Consider the following 19,321-nt stretch of genomic DNA (forward strand, 5'->3'; position numbering starts at 1 on the left):
TAGTCAAGACTATATACCGTTCAAATGACAAATGTTTGCGTATATCTTTTGTCATATATATAAAACACGCCGGAATCACTCGATAAAATATGTAAATTTTTAACATTTGTATCAAACGTTACTCGAATTCCTCTCGAAACATTTTTCCACCATCATGGAAAATATTTTTAACTTGTACTAAATTCCCCAGGCATTCATTAGACCTTAATAAATCTGAATTAACTAATGTATCTTTAAATGACGCCTGCGGTGAACAGCGGAAATAGTTCTTGAGTGTTGTGATAAAGTTTCCTGTCGATTCTCGTGTGTGCTGAGGTGCAGTTCGCCTGTTCCGCCACTGGGTGTCGCCATATGTCCGCTCATATTTACAGTCTGGTTTTATAAAAAAAAAAAAATAGCTTTACACTACGTCACCAACTACCTGAAATGGATTCAATACGGCTAGGCTAAATAATAATTAGAAGCTTTTACTTGAATGGTGACTTGGTCTAAACACATCCTTCAGTCAAGTATAAATAGCGGTTGAGTGCTTTTCTTAGCTCTACAGTATAATTTTGTACTGGAGATCATAATGATCATGATCCCACTGAGGCTAAGAATACCGCGTGGATTTAGTGATAGTGAAGTGTAACGGGTTTTACACAGAGCTACCAAATAAGTTGATGTAGATTTTTTTTTTTTTTAAGTCAAGTCCTGAGTAAACTTCTTGACAATACATCTGCTGGAATGGAATAACAAATGTTTGTGTGGTTCACTTTATTGTTTAGTTTTTAACAATTTACATTTATTTAATTATTAAAGTTAATTTATTAAATTAGTTTATTTTAAGAAAAGTTGACACGGTCTGCCAAATGTTTGTCGTGTCTATGCATCCCACTTTCACTCCTATAGGTGGCGACAAAGAGATCAAATCAAAATCATATTTCTTTTTTTTTCCTGTTTTGGTTTTGATCGTGTGTCAGTTAAGATAACCACTAAAGATCAACTTCGGGAAACCTCTGTAATCATGATTCAAATAAAATCTTGTGGAAAGAGACACGGTCAGCACAGACCACGGGATAAATAAAGGTTTAACAACAAGACCAAGATTAATGAGTACCCATACTCCAATAAGAACATTCACGTGGCTCCACTTTTACTCCGAGATATGTGCCTTTAAAACCAGGTATACTTCCCCACTAATCACTTCTCACGTGTTTTCTGTCCGTGGGGCGAGACCCAAAGGAGAAAAAAAATTAAAAAAAAATCCTTGAGTGGATGTGGGTCTGGTCTGCTGTGGCTCAGTGGGAGGAGCGTTCAAATGAGGATTAGTGTGGTTTCACCTATGTGTGCGCCACGGACCAGGTTAAGTAGGTGTGTTACGTGCAGTACTACAGCAAACTCACGGTAGGAAAGTGGGACAGTGTGGAGCTGTGAGCAAGAAAAAAAGAAACACGGATGTTCATTCCTGAGAGGACGTACTGAGCGTTTGTTGTTGGAAACCTGCTGCTGCTGCTACTCTGGTGCGCTCTCGCCTAAACAGAGGATCCGACCGAGTCCGACGGTAAGAAAGAAAGAAAAATAACATTTTCTTAGCGTAGCTCAACTTGTATGTTAGGCTTTAAGTTGACAGTGAAGTTTCTGGTTGATGTTATTTTTTTTTTGACAGTCGCGGACTCCGTGATTGACATGTGCGGGTGGGAGCAAGAACAGGGTTGGGTATCTCCAAACTAGTGCTCGGGGAAAACCAGTCGTGTGTGTGTGTGTGTGTGTGTGTGTTGGGCTCTCTGGAGAGTACTCAGTTTGCGTCAGTGTAAAGTTAGAGAAGTGAAAAAGTAAACTGCCGTGGTGCTTTCGGGCCAGAAGGGAAAACAGAGCAGCCCTGCCTCTAGTTACAGTTCACAGTTTGGCAACGCGCACACAGCGAATAATAAATCTGTCAGCGCTTAATGACTATGTGTGTGTGTGTGTGTGTGCGCGCAGGGTTTCGTAATCTCGCGGTAACGCCCGACAAGTCGCGTCCACGTGGTGCTGTTGTTGTGAGGTTAATTTCCAGGTGACTGCTGAGGTGCTCTGGACTCAGGTGTCCGCTGTGAAGTGATGTCTCGGTGTGTGGGTGTTGAGTTACCCGCGGACATCGTGAATGTTTCATGGCCGCCCAGGTTTGTGTCGTCCCACTAAAGGTGTTCTCTTCCACCTGCTAAATCACGGGTTATTCACAGTCCCCCGAGGTAAACTGAGCTTTTGAGGGTGGTTTACATATGTCTTACTCAGCCTGTTTCTCCATGTGGAAAGTTTGACCTCAGCATTTTTTTTTTTGTGTATGTGTGTATCCACCCTGTTTGTAGATTTGTGTTGTACACTAGTGAAAACAAGTGCATTCTTCACTGAATCTCTGCTCCACGGGAAGGTTTTGGTTCTCAGCATTTGTCTCAAATAACAGAGAACTGTTGATTCAACTGTGTTTTCATTGTGGGGGTGTGGTTTGTGCTATTGAATTGTATTGGGCTCCAAGGACGTATTTGTATTATTTTAACAACCCCATTTTAATCAGTGGGCTTGGCTAAACAACAGAAACGCACAAAGGACGATTTAATGCAGAACATCAAAATATTTTCACTGGTGTAAATTTTTGGGCAAGTGAGAGTATTAATGCTTCAGCTAGATTTTTTTTTTTTAATAAAATTTTTTTATGTAATATGTTTATTTTGTTCATTGAAGCGGCTTAGCCTATAAATCACGGAACAGCGGAAAAGGCTCACCACGGTCTCCTAGAGCCGAATGATTTTATTATCTGAGATGTGTTTTGTTCTTGTTGAAAACTCATTAAGAGATATGGGTGTGTGATTCTCACACGTAAGAACCCTAAACCACCAGATCTTTAATAGTTTTTTAAAACATTTTTTCTTTTAAATTGTAATAGCAAATGGAAGCAGTTGGCACTCTTCAAAGTGCTATTGCATTTTGGTATACATTTGAATTTGTGCTCCAAGGTACTTGTGACCTCTTTCCCTCTGTCAGCTGGGACCAGGTAAAGGATAAGCGGGTGTTGCTAATGGTATTATATGACCCCATATCAATCCTTTTGTTTTTTGTTTTTCTTCAGCCCTGGGTGATTTTTGACTTAATAAATAGCAGCTTGGCGAATTCTTTGAGCTTTTTCAGCCTCAACGTGGTTCCTTCGCAAGGGCATGGAGATTGTTGTCATGGTGACGGTTCAGTTGTACAGAGCTGTGGTCATTGTCACTTTCACATCCCTCGCTCTCCACGGTAAAGAGGCCTGGGGGTCGTCATGTGACTGACTCAAATGCCACACTCGGGCCACGTGCTTTCTGGCAAACTGTTTGATGTTTTTTTGTGTCCTCCGCAAATGTCCACATGTCATCGTCAGATGTGGCTGCTGCGGTCCCTTCTCTGGTCTGTTTGAAGCTGTCCAGCAAGCAGCCCAGTGGCTCTGGTCTGCTCCCTGTTCACAGCTGGCTGCAGAGACAGGATGGAAAGATATCAGAGGATGTATTCAGGCAGTGTTTTGTTTTGTTTATATATATATGCTGCCACTATGAAGGATGTGAAAGTGTGAGTATCTGATGATCATTAGTTTACTGTGGATTTAATGTCAGTTATTTGCAACAAAGCTGCGTACGGTTTCCGACGGCTTTATAGAGAAACCTCTCCGATGCTGTCAAAATCAGTTCAGCCTGATGCCCGCTGTTCATAATTAGTTACATGCTGTGTGGACTCTTCCTCCTGATCTGTTCCAGTTCAGATACTACAACAAAGATGCAGATCAGCGCTATCTCTACCACTTTTCACAGCTATCAACCTAAACATGAGTTAGTCGAGTGTAAATTCTGACATGCAACGAGAAGGGAAGTTAAGCTGTGGCTTTGTGAAAGTCTTTGTGAGGAATGAGGGGAATGTGTGGCTAATCGGTCATCTGTAAGATTACTCCTGATCTTCAGAAAAGCGCACAACCGACAACCTAGAGTGTATGCTCAGACCTGCAACCAAGACCATGACACACAGGGACAGTGTGTGTGTCTGAATAATGGTCATTCTGATGTGATTAAAAGTATAACGTCGGGTCACAAGTTTGTGATTGGGATCTGGTTTGGTGCCTCTTCTGCTGAGAAATTGTTTATATTAGTTGTTACACTGGAATATTTGCCTCCCGTGATAATAGTACCAACGGAGTTGCAAAGTGACACTCCAAACACTGTAAAAGTGACGAACATTTTCTCCCTAGTCAGTAATCTGTGTGAACTTGTGAGGAATTCAAGTGGAACAGGTGCTATAGTCAACGTATCAGCAGATGTTTGTGTGTGTTTCTGCTTTCCCACCATGAAGGAGCTGGCTCAGCTTTGTCTCGTGGTTGGGATTAGCCTCACCTTACCTCCTCCTTGCCCTGACAGCGACCCTGTAAACATGCATCACAATCTGGCTGCCTGTCAGCACAACCTCAAGATAAATGCCTTGTTATCATCTAGACCAGGGGTGTCAAACTCATGTTACTTCAGGGGCCACCTACAGAACAACATGGTCTCAAGGGGGCCAGACCTTCAAATAATGACAACTTCAAATGTTTCCCTTTGTTTTAGCACAAAGAAGTACATTACGAAAGTGTTTACATTTAATGACCTGCACGATTACAAAATCTTTGAACAACCAGATGTTTCTTAAGAAAAAAGAAGTGCAATTTCTGTATGTCTCAATGTTGTGTTATGTCCACAGCTCTTACTAAAATTGCGTGAAAGGAAAAGTAGTAAATTTCGTTGGAAAATTTGCAGTTAATGTCTTCAGTGTAATTTTTGCATTTTGCACATTCATCCCACGGGCCAGATTGGACCCTCTGGCAGGCCGCTTTTGACCCGCGGGCCATATGTTTGACACCTGTGATCTAGACCATTTCTTAACCTCCTGAGACTCGCGTCCTCATATGGGGACATTAAGTTTTATTCTGCTTCATTTAGACTTTTGTCCTCATAACTAGATACTAGTTGGTGTAAAAACATGATGGCGGTCATGTGGATTTATTCTGCAGCCGATCTCAGATTTTACAGCTGAAACTTGTTTATTTATCTTTATCAACTGCGAACGTAACAAAATCCATCATCAGTAACAAGCTATAACTTCACCAATTAGCTAAAACTCGTTTGAGGACATTGGAAATTCATTGTTTGCAATTCTATCTTTGCACAGCCATGTTCAGTTTTATATTTTGGCGACTTTAATGTAAACGACGGTGACATAATCCATGTCATACAAGTTACATATTTTTCAAAAAGGATAATATGATTTAGTTTTTGGATCTTATGTCATATTCGATCCGTGAAATACCATTCCGGAAATAGACATTTTAAAAATGCATCGAAATTAGTCAGATTTTTTAGTCAGTCATCACTAAATCGGTATGTTCGAATTAAGTAGACCGGAGGTAAAGTAATTTCCAAATACCTATTTTTGTTTTTTCTGCTTTGTTCCTGATAGTTACATGTTTTTAAATGTCAAACAAACACAGCCCTACACTACTGCCAGGAGAGAGAGAGAGAGGTGCAATATCTAGCCAAGTTAAAAGTTAAAAAACAAAACGGCAATGCATCAAATATGTGTTTTAGTGGTGGGGACACATGTTCTAATGGTCTCAAATGTTTTAGATGTTTTGTCAGGGATGCATCATATGAGACTAACTCCTGAGCTAAAGCAAGTCGAGCCCATTGATCACTGACTGCAGTGCAGGTTTATAATATGAGCTCACTTTGTTGGTTGGTTTTTGTCATTGAATGTAACTCTTGCTATAAGCTATAGCGTCAGACATTACAATCTAGCAAAGTATGGGCGGAGCACCGATACCACAGCTACACCAATGACTTCAGATGCACATGATGGTACCACCTGCATGTCCAGATGTTTGGCTTCCTTTTGGTCCATCGTAGGAAGTGGGGATGTGTTGTCCATCCATATGTACAGTCCATTAGCCAAGTAAACACACCTCCCCTTATGTTGCCATGGAAACGACACAAACAAGAGGGCATGAACAAAACGGCTAATATCGCAACACGAGGCTTTCAGACTGTTCCTACATATGCAGAGAGGAAAAGAAGGTCATCCCACTCATCAGCTCCAGACAGAGATACCCACCACTCTGCCACCTGTTGCCTCGGATGGATCTAGTGTGAATCCTCGGAGCCCATTCAGCCGACAGCTGAATTTACCCGACACTGTATTGAATTAGATTGACTTTCGAGCTTGTGGTTTCACCGTCGGAAAAATGGCCTCTGGCACTGAAATGTAAGTTGTGAGAAGACCGCTGCTAGACAATGTGGATTCCACTCCATGTTTTTGACTCAAACACTTGCTTTGCTTATCATACAGAACGAACTGACTGAATGCTTCGGCTTTTTTGTTTTTAATTTGGGAGGATGTGGCTGCTTTCTCCTGACTCATTCTCTGGCTCTCGTCGTACTTCGGCTTGCGGTTGTACTCTAGGTGGTGGAATAAATTTGTTGTGTTGCTATCCTTAGCCATTAACCTTGCATATGGGACGAGTTCGTTCCACATTTGCCGTATGATATCCGAAACCGTTCCATATCATTGATGAGGAGCCTCATTTAGCAGCAAGCTGCTCAGAGAGCTCATTGACTTCTTCACCACCTTCTGCTGTACTTGTTATTCTGCCCTGCACATTAGCCACAGGTGAGCTACGGTGTGCTGTTTTGTATTTATTAATAAAGTTTACAGAAAAGAAAAGGAAAAAAGAAAGGGTGTGCTACAGCTGCAAGTACACTGAGTATGTTGCAAATTCTCATCTCATTGTTTTTGCCGGTAAATCATTTATCACAGTCCCTCCACAGCTTTTTTTGTTTTAAAAAAAAAATGTCAGAAAACAGCTCACAGCCTGTGAACTCAGACTATAGCAAAATTTCCACTTTTTCCACATTCCACGAGGTTGTGAATACCACAAGAGACTCTTCTAGTGAACACAGTAAACACAACCCCATTTGAAGGCAGCGTATTTGCTTGCTTTAGCCGGTATTTCCATATGTTGGAGCACCATGTCGGATATTTTGGTTAGGCGGTAGCCCTCGGAAAAATTACACTCAGGATTGTGGCTTGAGTTTTTATGCTGCATACAGTACAAGTGGGGAACTGTTAATTGGTATGAGAAGGGATTGTAAAGCACCTACAGAGTGCTAACTACATGAAGTCAGAGCAGCACCCGCAAACTCATGTAGGTATTTTTCATAACAACACTTAGTGAAACGATAAAACTATCCGTGCCTTTATATTCTAAAAATGTCTATTTTTTTTTCTTTATAGTCCCTACAACCTTTGCAAAGCATATTTCCAAGATTTGCAGAGTAATGCTGTCTCTCTCGCTTCTAATCTTGGTTAATGCTAGGCTAGGCTAGGCTAGGCTAATGCTAGGCTAGGCTAATGCTACTGGCCTCTTAAGATCTTAACGCTGAGATACGAGACATTTTCTTTGCTAACTCTCTAAATATAAGCAAGCACACAAAGACATTCTGTTGTGTTTGTAGCACCAAAATACTACTAATAAAAAAATGTTTTATTGTTTTTAGCCATAAAGTTTGTTCTGACCTAATCACATGCTACTGCCCAGCTCATAAACTTTCTGTGGTTTCTCGACAGCGTTGTGAAAAGAACAAAATCAGGTTGAACCACTTTCATTGTCCAAATGGAAGGAAGGCACCAGCTATGTATGTGAAGCCTGCAATTTGTCCATTTTTCAGTCCAGTGTAAAAGTATTGTGGAGGTGTAGAGGCCTGACTATACTACTACTACTAGTGCTGACACTCAGTCATTACAGCGTATGTGCGCCTGTTTTGCATCTCTTTTGCCTTGAAAATTCTAAGCAAAAAAAGTTCCCTGTATGGGACGGGTTTTCAGCTAGTTGAAGGCAGAAACAAACATTTTTTCTTTTAAACATTAGTCTGTATCTATATTGTCCTATTCAAGTTTCCTCTTGAGTCAAATGTTTTTTCCCGATAATTGACAGACATGTGGTTGTGCGGCTTGCTCTTGTCTCCCTGATAAACATCTCTGAACTTCACAGACGAGCTATGTCCTCTGTTCTTCCGCTTCCATTTCACGTGTAAACATGGATGTGTTATCAGCCAGTGAGACGTAATGCAAACTACAGAGGAGGCAGCAGGACCAGAGATAGGATATACCCACACAAAATGTGCCCTTATCGCTGGCTGAGGCCTGTGGTCTCACCAACATGAAAGTAGGGATGATGTCACCGGCCATCATTGTGCACATACAATGAAGTAATTTAGCCAGTGAGGGTCAGAGAAGACAACAAAAGGACAAAAGGAAGGAAGGAAGGCACAGCGTTTTTTTAGGATCATTTTTTCTGGAAATGTGGGACGAGTATAATGACACAGGAGGTTACATTTCATCAGTATCATCTCAAGCTCTTTCATATCCTCCAATAGTTTATTTTATGCTGACTTGGCAGCAAAATGAGTTCCTTTCTCTCTGCTGTATTTTATCATTAATAATCTTTCCATTGAAATGTATATTTGATTTATTGCTGGAGCATTTCTACAGCCTGTAATGATATGAGATTTACTTATGAGAATGACTGCAAAATTACTTAGTATGTGGTTCTTGTTTTTTAAGGTACTAGTTTGTGTACTTTCGAAGATGAAACCTTAAGTTTGTCAAGTGCAGGGAGTTACACTACACTATAAGCCACAATATAAAAACAAGATGGGTATGCTGGGAAACCTTGGAAACTTGGACCGACACCGATCAGGCATAATATTATGACCACTGAGGGGAGAAGTAAATAACTTGGATTATCTTGTGACAATTCATTGTCCCACTGGGAAACTTTTGGACCTGGCATTCGAGTGGATGTTACTTAGTCATGTAGCACCCACCTAGACCAACATCACAAGGTGTTCATCAGTTTGGAATCTAGGGAATCTGGAGACCAGGTCAAATATCTGTGGCTTACACTGGAACAAGCTTGATTCACAGAGGCCACTCCACCAGGCCACAAAAAAAAGTAAATTAACAAATGATGCAAGTGTTGTAAACATGACTGCACGCCGATGCTTGCATTTAGGAAAACGTCACTGTGTCTAAGGACGGCCTTGATTGGTTGTAGACTCTTACAGTTCAACATCTGAACCTGATAAATGTACTAATTACAATATAAAGTAAGATCTTGAATCATACCCATTTTCTAAGAACAGAAATGTAAATGTAAAAAAACTAAATCAATATGGGCCATTTTCTGCATTCCTGTGCAGTTTTATCCAACGCTTCACCTCAAATCCTGGGTCACACACGCATATATATGAAGGATTAACTTGTGCACAGTCAGGTGACAGATGCCAATATCAGCGGCTGGAAGTAGGATACAATCTCATCCATCTCTGCCTGGAAGAAAAGCCTTGTCTCTCCTGAGCAGACTAGATGTGAAGTTGGGCTTGTTTCAGCTTCGATGTCAGCTTCTGTCAGTCTTGGTCTGCTTCTACTTAGTCCCTGCCCTGTTATTGATGTGGTGTACTTTTTTTTTCCCCCTTCAGGCTTTTGGTACCGCTGTTCTATTATTGACCCTCCCTTTTTTACAGTCTTTCATCTGAGCTAAACCGAGCACCTGCCTCTCTGTGTTTGGACATGTTAATGAATTTCATCTCTCACAGTCGCTCAACAGTTATGATAGGAACAGCCTGTCTCTTAAAACCAGTTCCAAGATGAATACGGCGGCCAACACCCAGTTAGCCTTCATGTGCATGTGAAATATTCACGGGTATGCAAAATGGAGCAACAGTGTCTGCTTACATAACACAGTCTTATCTCATAAGCTGGTTACAGTCATTGTTCAGCGCATGTCGAGCTTGTGTTGTGAAGCGAGGACCTGTGGCTGGTTAAGATATTTAATTTATTATCTGACAGGGAGCCGTCAGTGGTCTCAGCAGGCTTTTTCCACTTCATTTAAACTGTTTTAAGACCTGTTTAGGAAGACAGTTGATTGTGTTATGGAGGTGCTCCACTACCAGAGGTGCTAGCTGCATCCCAATCTCTACAAACTGACATCTGCTCAGGAATGTGCAGAATGTGCAGGAAAGGGACAAAGCTTTGCTGCTGGAAGATTTCTAGCATCCTTTTATAGCTTAAGTGGTATTAACCGGTCACGTTTGAACGGCCTTTGTTTGCAAGTGGAAGGCAAAAGGAGCGGAACGTCCCATCAGCGAGCGAGCTAACACGTCGCCAAGAAAAACAAAGCTTAAACAAAACCATCGCAGTGGTTGGAAACTGTTAACCAAGTGCTAACGGCCAGGACATATGTGGCGTCCCTCAATTCCAGCGTCCACTTCTCTCTGTTCTTTGTCTGTTTGTCAGCAGATGGCTGCTGATTGGTTCCCGGGCTCCAAATTTACACATTTGCTTGCTCTCGAATGAGTCAAGTCCTTCCCGTCAAATCGTATCCCGTATCATTTGGGTTAATCCCCGCACAGTCTGAAGTCTGGAGAAATTACATAATTCCAGCTCAGCCCCACCCCAACATCAAGGCCAAGTAAGAGCAGGTTTATGGATATAGTGTGCTATTAAGAGTCTGGATTCTGAAAGCTTGTTGGCGGATTGGATCAAGGTGCCGACAGCGACTTCCTGTTTGAGCTGCATGTCTTTTTCTAACTCTTATTTCTCTTATTTACTTATTTTTTTGTCTTTTCTTTTCTTGCTGTGTTGTTGCCTGGGCGAGGTAGGCTATTAATACTCAGGTCTGTCACTATCTGCCCCTTTCAAGGCTTCACCTGTAGCTCTAAATATTTCAGCAGCTGCTATCACTTTAATGGGCCTGTCTGTCACTGGCTTGCTGCAGCCTGTTTTTTTTTGTAATTGTCTCCTCTGTGAGCGCCTCCTGCAGGTGAGATTAATGACTGGAGAAATGAAACTGTGTCCAGATATAAATTGACTCTGAGAAATGTGAGATTTGAAAATCCAGTGTAGCCAGAAAGTTGATCTTTATTCCGAGTAAAGGGTGTGTCCTGCCTTTGAGCTATTTATCCAGACCACACCTTTATGTATGAAACCCTCTGGGGTGACAGGAAACTGACAATACCAGAAACCAGATCAGAAAAAAGAGACAAAACCCTTAGAGGCAGGCACGTCTCTGCTATGTTTGCTTCTATCCACCTGGGGCTTTTATCTCCTCTCTGGAGTCTTCTGAAAAGATCTAAGTTTTCATGTTTACCATGGGAGAGTTTCTGCTTCTCTTATGCAACGCTCCACTAGTAAAACCATTTTCCCTGGATAGAAATGGGGCAATGTGTTGCTTCCATCTGTGTTTGTGTGGTAGTGGTGGTGGTAGTTATGAATAATTGCTTAAAAATGTGGAACAATTTGCAGCTGGCAGTGTGGGATGTGTGCGACATGTTAATAAAGAACAGTCACTTATTTGGTGATAATGTGAAAGCGATGAGTTTGCAGCAGGCCCCAAGACGCTTCCAGAGCCATTATCAGAAACAGCGAGGGCACTGAAAAGAGGCAGAGCTTTGTGCAATAGCTCTGTGTGTCTGGAAAATCAAATTTGACTTCTTCTTACATGCTTTTGACGTATTAGCCATAATTTTTCTGCAACTAAGAATTTTGGCGTTATTTTTGTCTGTTGGAGCCTAAGGAAAGAAATGGAGAGGCACCTCACAAACTTTGCCACATTTAAGTCTCTTATTCTAGCGTTTCCTTCTAGACTTTCTCTCTCTCTGTTTGGGGGAAATCCAAAATCAGAGACATTTCATCCTCCAGTTGTAATGACGCTGCTTCCATTCAGAGTGAAGAACTCTCGGTTCCGAAGGAATCCAATGAATTATCCTTGAAGGAACAAAAAAATAAATAAAGACTTCGATAGTGACATTTATCAGCGCTGGCATTGTTTCAAAAATGTTAAGTATCCTGTCCCGTAGGAAAGGAAGGCAGCATGCCGCCCGAGCCTACGGGTGCAGCTCACTCCTTTTCTCTCTTGCATGTCGTGTCTCTGACAGTGGAGACGTTGGAAGCAACAAATGTGTGCAATTATCAAATTGCCATAATTGGGTCATTGGACCTTACCAAATCACTGAGGCATTTGACATTATGAACCGTCTAACAGACAAGTGCACCACACTGCATGCGAACTCCAGGGCCACAAGTGGTCGCACTCAAAAGCAGCCTATACTTTGGCGTGAGCCCTGCAGCCCTGTTTCTGGTTGTGCCGTGTTTCAGTTTATTTTGAGCAAGTAGAGCAGTGGTTTCTGAGTAACGGGGAGCTCTCCTTCTCTGCGTTAATGTGACGGCAGGAACTGTAAACGAACCCATAATGTAGGTAGGTCATGACTGTCAGTGACTGCACTTTACTAGATTAGTTTAAAAGCCTCTTTTATTCCTAAAATCATGCAGCTTTGTTCCGGTGTTTTATAAATATCCTGAGTTGAGGGTGTATTAGGGGGTAAATCTAAGTCTTGACTTATTTTTGTTTTTAAATGAGGACTTACCGTAGAGATTTACTGTACCAAACAGAGCGTATTTGAGAGGAGTTGTCTGAGACCAGCTAATCACTGCTTAAGCTAATCTTGCAGTTTCTTGTTCTACGTGCAGAACAAAACGACAGACATTCTGCATTTTGAGCTTTGGACAATAATCAGCATCAGTCTCTCAGATAGCAGCAAAAATATGGTTTCCCTCTTCTAATTTGCCACTGTATAGTCAGTATGGTAATCGCTAAACCGAGACAACAGCTGTCTGTCACTGTCCGTATGCTAGTGAATGTAGCCCAGCTGTTTAAAGTGTAATACAATAAAAATAATAATGATGATGATGATGATGATGATGATGATGATAATAATAATAATAACATTAACAATAATATATATAATAATATATAAAAATGATAATGGTCACAAAGCGCTAGCTCCAAAGAAAAAAATAAGCCTTAGCTCCAATACACTCCCAGAATTAATTTCTCTCAAGAAATACTAAAGTAATACAATTGTCTGTAAGTCAGTGTGATGTCATTGGCTGTATTAACTTCTGATCATTGTGTCAATTTGGACGCAGTTCCATCGATGTTAAACCTCCAATAAATGCATGTGTAATTAAAATAAGACACTATTTGTTCTCAGTGAGATCCACCCTTCGCTCCACCCCAGCTCCTCCCTCCTGTTCAAACATTGTCACTTTGGGGAAAAATAAACAAATACTGTCATCACCGTGGCTTCACTCATCTTTGATATACAGCGCCATTAGCCTTTACTTCAAACTGTGACCAAGTGTAGCATGCACCCGAAAAATAAACGCAATGGTGAACAAATCAAGTAGGTACTGATGTTTTTACAGCGTGTTAAATCACCACTGACTTATATGTTATGTGCTCAGACAACTCTTTAATTAAATCTGTTCAAATGAGAGAGAGGCGCATATAAAACGAGTGCCGTGTAAAATGATAAACGCCATATCAGGTTTTGTTTGCTGACATAGCAGGTATGATTGCACAGCACCATTATCACTGCACTTATAAATGATTAATTTACAGCCAATCATCTGCTGACATCTGTTTGCCAGCCTGGAAAAAAACATCTACTGCCAAGCAATTAATATTAATGTCAGATCAGTTGTGACAGTCGGGCAGCTGTGAACAAGTAGGTTGGCGATTAATCACAAGACTTTCCCTTCAGTTTCTAAACTCTTGTCCACTATTTTCAAAATCTGAAGTGGCCTCTAGAGTTGTTTGCATGTCACATAAATTGTATATGTTCCAAATAGGGCTGTCAAAATTAATGCGTAAACATGGATCAATCCATCATCATGATTAATCTGATTAAAAGTGTTAATTCACTTAACCCATTTGCAGCGCAGAATGACTGTGAACATCTCTGGCAACGCATTTCGGGCAGTTTGCCCAAGTAGAGTCACCGTCACGTTAGTTTGTCTTAGTAGCTGCTGAAAAAGGAGTAACAGGGCCACGTCAATGTTGATAAATGTTTGTTTAAAGGAAGAGACAAAAAGGTGTTGAGTTATTTCAAGTCGTTTTGTTGAAATGGTTATATATATATATATATATATATATATATATATATATATATATATATATATATGCACTTAACGTGTAACAGTGCATATATTCCGTTCTTTCTTAATATAGATTAAAAATTAAGGATATTTAATCGCGATTAATCCAAATTAATCCACAGCACAACCCCGTGATTAATATGATTAAAAATGTTAATCGTTTGACAGCCGTAGTTCCAAATACATGCAACGTCTGCATTTACTGCAACGTTACTCTGTGCGAGTCCTCAGCAAGGCACAAAAACAGCCTGGGTATTTTGATGACTCGTCTTTAGCGCACGCTCACCCACACACATAAATCACCTTCCAATCTGTGTCCCTCTCACTCTATCTATTTACACAACATCACGCTTTTAGAAACGCCGTCGAGTTTTCCAAGATACTCAGATTTGATGGCAACTGCTAGGTGCCAAAATATTAATATTAACGATTCCCACGATGGATGGTGCTGGATTGGAAGAGGGCAAGTTGTAATGTTTGTGAACAACTCTGACAGCAGAAGGGCGTCGCAACAATAGTGTTGTTCTCAGAGAAAGACGAATCACAAGAATGTGACACATTATTTATTCAGAAGAATAAAGGTGACATAAGTCTGGTTTGATCTCATGTTTTATACACGTGTTGTTGTCATTTTTCTCTTACCTCCTTCCCTGCACACTTTCTCTCAGCCTGTTTTTCCTTTTTGCTCCCTCCCACTCTTGCGTTCCCTTCCCTTCCCTCCCTCCCTCCCTTCCTCCCTGTAACCTCCTCCTCCTCTCCATCTCCATCCAAGTGGCTCTCGGAGCAGCTTACTCATGTCCAGTCACTTCCCACCATGCCTCGCCTCTCACACGCAGACACTCACTTCCTTCTCCCCGCCTGACATATCTTCATATCTCTTTGTTTGTGGCTACAGGACGAGAATGAGGTCCTTGTCCGCTTAGCGGCCCGTCCCTGCTGAGGATGGTTCAAGGAAGGTAAGAACTCCCCTCGGCACACACACACACACAAAACGCAAAATCTGAAACACACTCTCCACGCTGCTTTTACATTCCTTGTCAAGAATCCAAACAGCCAGCGCTCTCTTCTAACTGGAAGCAGATGGTGAAAGTTTGACTGCGTGCCTTGTTATGCCTTAACGCTGCGGATGGTCGGGATGTTTTTGTGGCACTGGGGTAAAGTGAATTCAAAAGAGAGTGATGGGCTGTGATTGGTAGAGACACATTTAGGGGCTGGATCTAGACGCTGTAATTTGGCATCGTGGTGTGCAGCTGCTGGGTGTTTTTACAGTTGGTCCCCTATGGTGACAGAGGCCATATCTCCCCATGTAGTTAGTATGGGAGGCACTATGCCATGGCATCGTTCCCATATGAGCAATCTTGAAGATAATGAGGTTGACATTTGTGTCAGCATCACTACATGATCATCTAGATTGAATTATCTGTAGACCAAGTGATCCTTGCTACATAGCAACTTTTTTGCCCGGACACGGATAATGTAAGGGTTGTCGTTTGTTGCCGGTTTGGTGTGTCCATACCTTAAGGTCAGACAAGCAGTGCAGGTTGAAGGTATTTGGTTGGTGTATCTTTATGCGGTCTGAATACTTTGGTTCATGGCCAAATATGTGCCACAGTTGTATTGCTTGTTTGTAAATATACTCTCGTTAGCTTGTCCTTGCATTTTGTACTGCAAGTACATGTCAGTGTGTACAGTGTTTTCTCATGTCAAGTCATGTCATAAAATAATCTTGTTTATCTATATTTTGCAGTAACTGTCACCTATTTTATTTTATTTTTTTAGACATTATTTTCCAATGCAAGTGGTATAGAGCTCTGAGAGCTAACGTCACCCTGCGCCGTTAATCACACGTTGCCATATTGGCAGGAAAGCGCTCTTTTCTAATGACTATTCGGTCGACAACTGCGAGCAACTAACTAATTGACCTGGGGCTCCCAGGATGCCAGGATAGTCGGGGGACAAGCAACGTGGAAGTCGTTTTATAGGACTCCCAAAGATCCCGCAAGACGGCAGATGTGGATTAATGCAATGAAACGCTCGTTACAATATGCTGCAGTCGTGACAGTGTAACAGGGACAAAGAAATGCTGTTTTAGCCGACAAACTCTTAAGCTTGATGGACCCCTCCAGGCTCTTGTATGCTTCCAGTGACTCCTGAGTAGGACGAAGGAAAGTTAATGAGGTAGTTCTATATGTCCTGATGCTCCAGGTCAGAAACATTGTCCCCGCCGGCTGTTTTAATGCTCAAAAAAGCACAACCTGGGCCATGATAAGAGTCCATGATATGTAACCTGTTGAGTTGTGCCTTGTACTGGTCATCATGTTCTGTATCAGCACTGGCGTGTTGAGTTTTCCTGCCAATATGACGACGTCAACAAAAAAGTCAGGTGACGCCCGGAGCTCCATGCCATATATTCTTAGTCTAAAGTTTTCCATTGTTGAGACGTTTGCGTGTAAGATCCCTTGAAAATAACGATGATCGTTAAGATGAATGATAATCTCAAACTCAAATGACCGTCATCAAAACCGTCTGCAGACACACACAGGAAACACCGGGAGATAAGTCACATCTTGGCATCCTTTCTCCTGAAGAGAACTAGATTTATCCCTGATCCCTCTTTTAATTCCAGAGCACCTCGTGTGTCCTTGTTTTAGAGAGCACTACTTTTCTTCACCTGCTTCGTTAAAGAAAACTTAAGTCTCGTTTTGGCAGAACCAATCTTTCCAGTGGCGTCCGCTCCAAGGACAAACGACAAATTACTTCCTTTCTGTGGAATGAACAGACATGGTCCAAGGTTTTCATGGTGCTGGAACTGTTCTGCGAAGCTGTCCTCAGGCTATTTGCTGCTAAAATAGTATATATATTGCCATAAAAACAAGCTATGTGAGCAGTGCAAACCTGTCTTGCCTAAAGATTCTGTAAATATCTCTTCCAGAAATGAACCGCACATACCAAAACGGAGTTCGTTCATGTTTCTTATTGCCCTCTTTGCTCCCCACATTCAGTCAAAGCAGTTCACACCCAGTTGCTGTTCGCCTTCTGATGTCAAAAATGTTTCTGTTATGAGAGTGATGTCAGGGGGCCGGCAGGAATCCGCTGTGGGCGTCTGAGGCATTTCGACAGCTCAGCTCTGAAGTCCAGAGAACGTCAGGCAGCTAGAAAGACAACCATGGCACGTCCCCTTTCTCTCCTCTCCCGAGTCGTGGGATCTCATCTGTTATTGTTCTCATTCCTTCATGCCTCTCATAGCTTCTGTCTAGCCAGTTTTCAGCGATCACCCCGGTCATATCATTTCATCAGTGCTGCTACCTCATGACTCAACCTTTCTGTGTGTCATGGTGTCTTCTTGTGTTTTTTGACTCCTCAGGTCCTCTGTGGTTATTCCTGTTTCTGTGGTTATGGTCGCGCCCAGCGAGGAGTCAAGAATGTCCTCCTTCTCCTGCCTATGACATGGTTTAACCCACGTACAGTCTGGTCACCATGATGGCCTCTATGGTTGCCAACGGAAACCGAGACGGGCAGTCTCTGGTCTTGAAAGGGGTGGATCCAGAGACCTGCATGATTGTGTTCAAGAACCACTGGGCTCAGGTAAACGCCAGCAAAACACAAACACTGTTTTTTGATTGGTCGCCGCCATGAATGTTTAAGTATAGATGTTAAGCTGGGAGGCAAATAGATCAGTTAGCATAATGACTCTAAAGGAAGATTCATGTGCAGAGTTGCATACTGGGCTCAGCTCAGGGATAATTTATCTCTAGATTCACTCATCTAAACTTAATCAGAAGAGAAATACGGACATGGTTAATATTTGGGATTTCAGATGACAGTACATTCCCGATAAGAGAACAGAAGTCCTCAGACATACACAAAAAAAGATGTGTTGCCGCCTGTCCCAAAACATACTTGAGTTTTTTTTTTCTGTCTGCCCAGCTACTTGTTGTTCCTTTCTTTTGCTCTGATTGGCATTTGGCAAACTAGCTTGCGAGTACATTGCCGCCACCTACTGGACTGGAGTTTACCTTGGGTCTTCTCCCCGTGAAACTTCATCTCTGAACTCAGAAGTATTTTCCTTGGACTTCTTTCCCCAAGCTTTGTCCTTATTTAGGGCTGGGTATTTAGAGACACTGATTTCTTGCATCAGTTCTGTTCAGTTAAATTTAGCTTATTTATGGAAGAAATACACACTTTTAAAATAAAAAATGCTGCCTCTCGTCAGCTTTTAGACCTGATAGAGCTCTAAAAAAAGTGGTCCATAGGTTGATAGCTGTGTTGATATAGTTTTTGTTAAAACTTAGCCCTAGTCTCCCTTTGACTGCTTGTCACAGGTCAAATATTGTTACAACTGTCACGCGACAGAGCCGTGGAGCTGAAAGTTTATCTCACTTTCATTTCCTGGTCATTACACGCCTGTTTGTTTTGCACCAGCTAAGAACGTTCAGATCTCCAGTTTGGGAGGAGTGCGCTTTGAATCGTGTCCACGTTATACTACAGCTGCATCACCGACTGCACTGATTGCAGGCCTGTTCGTAAGGACAACACATTATCTGCCAAAGCTCTGCCTCAAACCCTGACGGCAGAAACTGACTCCAGCGCTGTCCCAACAACAGTGAGCTGCTGTGTGGTCAAGGCCAGTGGAATCTTGGCTGCGTGACGCCGACTGTCTCGCCCTTTTGGCTCTTCGCAGCAACACGTGTCCCTGTTCGCCCCTGCGGGACCTGGCAGCCTGCAAACCCTACTCCTCCCACTTTGAGATGAACAAACTCTGCACGCTGACATGAGCTTGACACTGACCAGACATCGAGGACATAGGGAAGTGTGTCAGTAACTACGAGTGATCCGCGTTCACAGCTGTATAGCGGGTTGTCGGTGTGCGGTCTGGCGCTCCGCTCGGTCCGGTCTTCAGAATTCCACTGCGGCTTTAATAACTGCGGCTTGTAGGGATTAGTCGTGTGATTTGGTTGGAAGTGGCCTGGTGCAGTGTGTGTGTGTGTGTGTGTGAGAGAGAGAGAGAGAGTAGGCTTCACTCTGAGCCTTTTGTTGTGCTGCTCCATTTAAAAATGGAAAAAATGTTTTACTTTAGACATGTGTACTTCAGTGCACACGGCGGTGTATGTGCACGGTTGTTGGAGGGGAAGCTGAACCGTGAAGGTCATCCTCTAAAGTGCTCTCTTTAAAAATTCAGATGTATACGTACGAGCGTGATTTGTAACCGAACTGTAAAGACAGTCCATTAAGCAATGTTCTCGTGGGGCTGATGTGGAAA

At 42.2% G+C, this 19,321-nt stretch overlaps 1 protein-coding gene across 4 annotated transcripts in view; it reads left to right on the plus strand.

Moving 5' to 3' along the window:
- Positions 1-1,283: 1,283 nt before the first annotated feature.
- Positions 1,284-19,321, plus strand: part of fhip1aa (FHF complex subunit HOOK interacting protein 1Aa) — a 33,900-nt gene continuing 15,862 nt past the window's right edge. Inside the window, exons 1-3 of one of the 4 annotated variants that reach the window (XM_047577959.1) lie at positions 1,285-1,543; positions 14,957-15,017; positions 17,426-17,646. In XM_047577959.1, the coding sequence (XP_047433915.1) occupies positions 17,539-17,646 (108 nt within the window). In that variant the 5' untranslated portion in view covers positions 1,285-1,543; positions 14,957-15,017; positions 17,426-17,538. Of the gene's footprint in view, positions 1,544-12,241; positions 12,320-14,956; positions 15,018-17,425; positions 17,647-19,321 lie in introns of those variants that run through there. The other 3 variants (XM_047577962.1, XM_047577961.1, XM_047577963.1) reach the window with 3 other exon arrangements.

The sequence above is a fragment of the Mugil cephalus genome, chromosome 2, assembly GCF_022458985.1.
Source record: "Mugil cephalus isolate CIBA_MC_2020 chromosome 2, CIBA_Mcephalus_1.1, whole genome shotgun sequence".
Classification (NCBI taxonomy): Eukaryota; Metazoa; Chordata; class Actinopteri; order Mugiliformes; family Mugilidae; genus Mugil; species Mugil cephalus.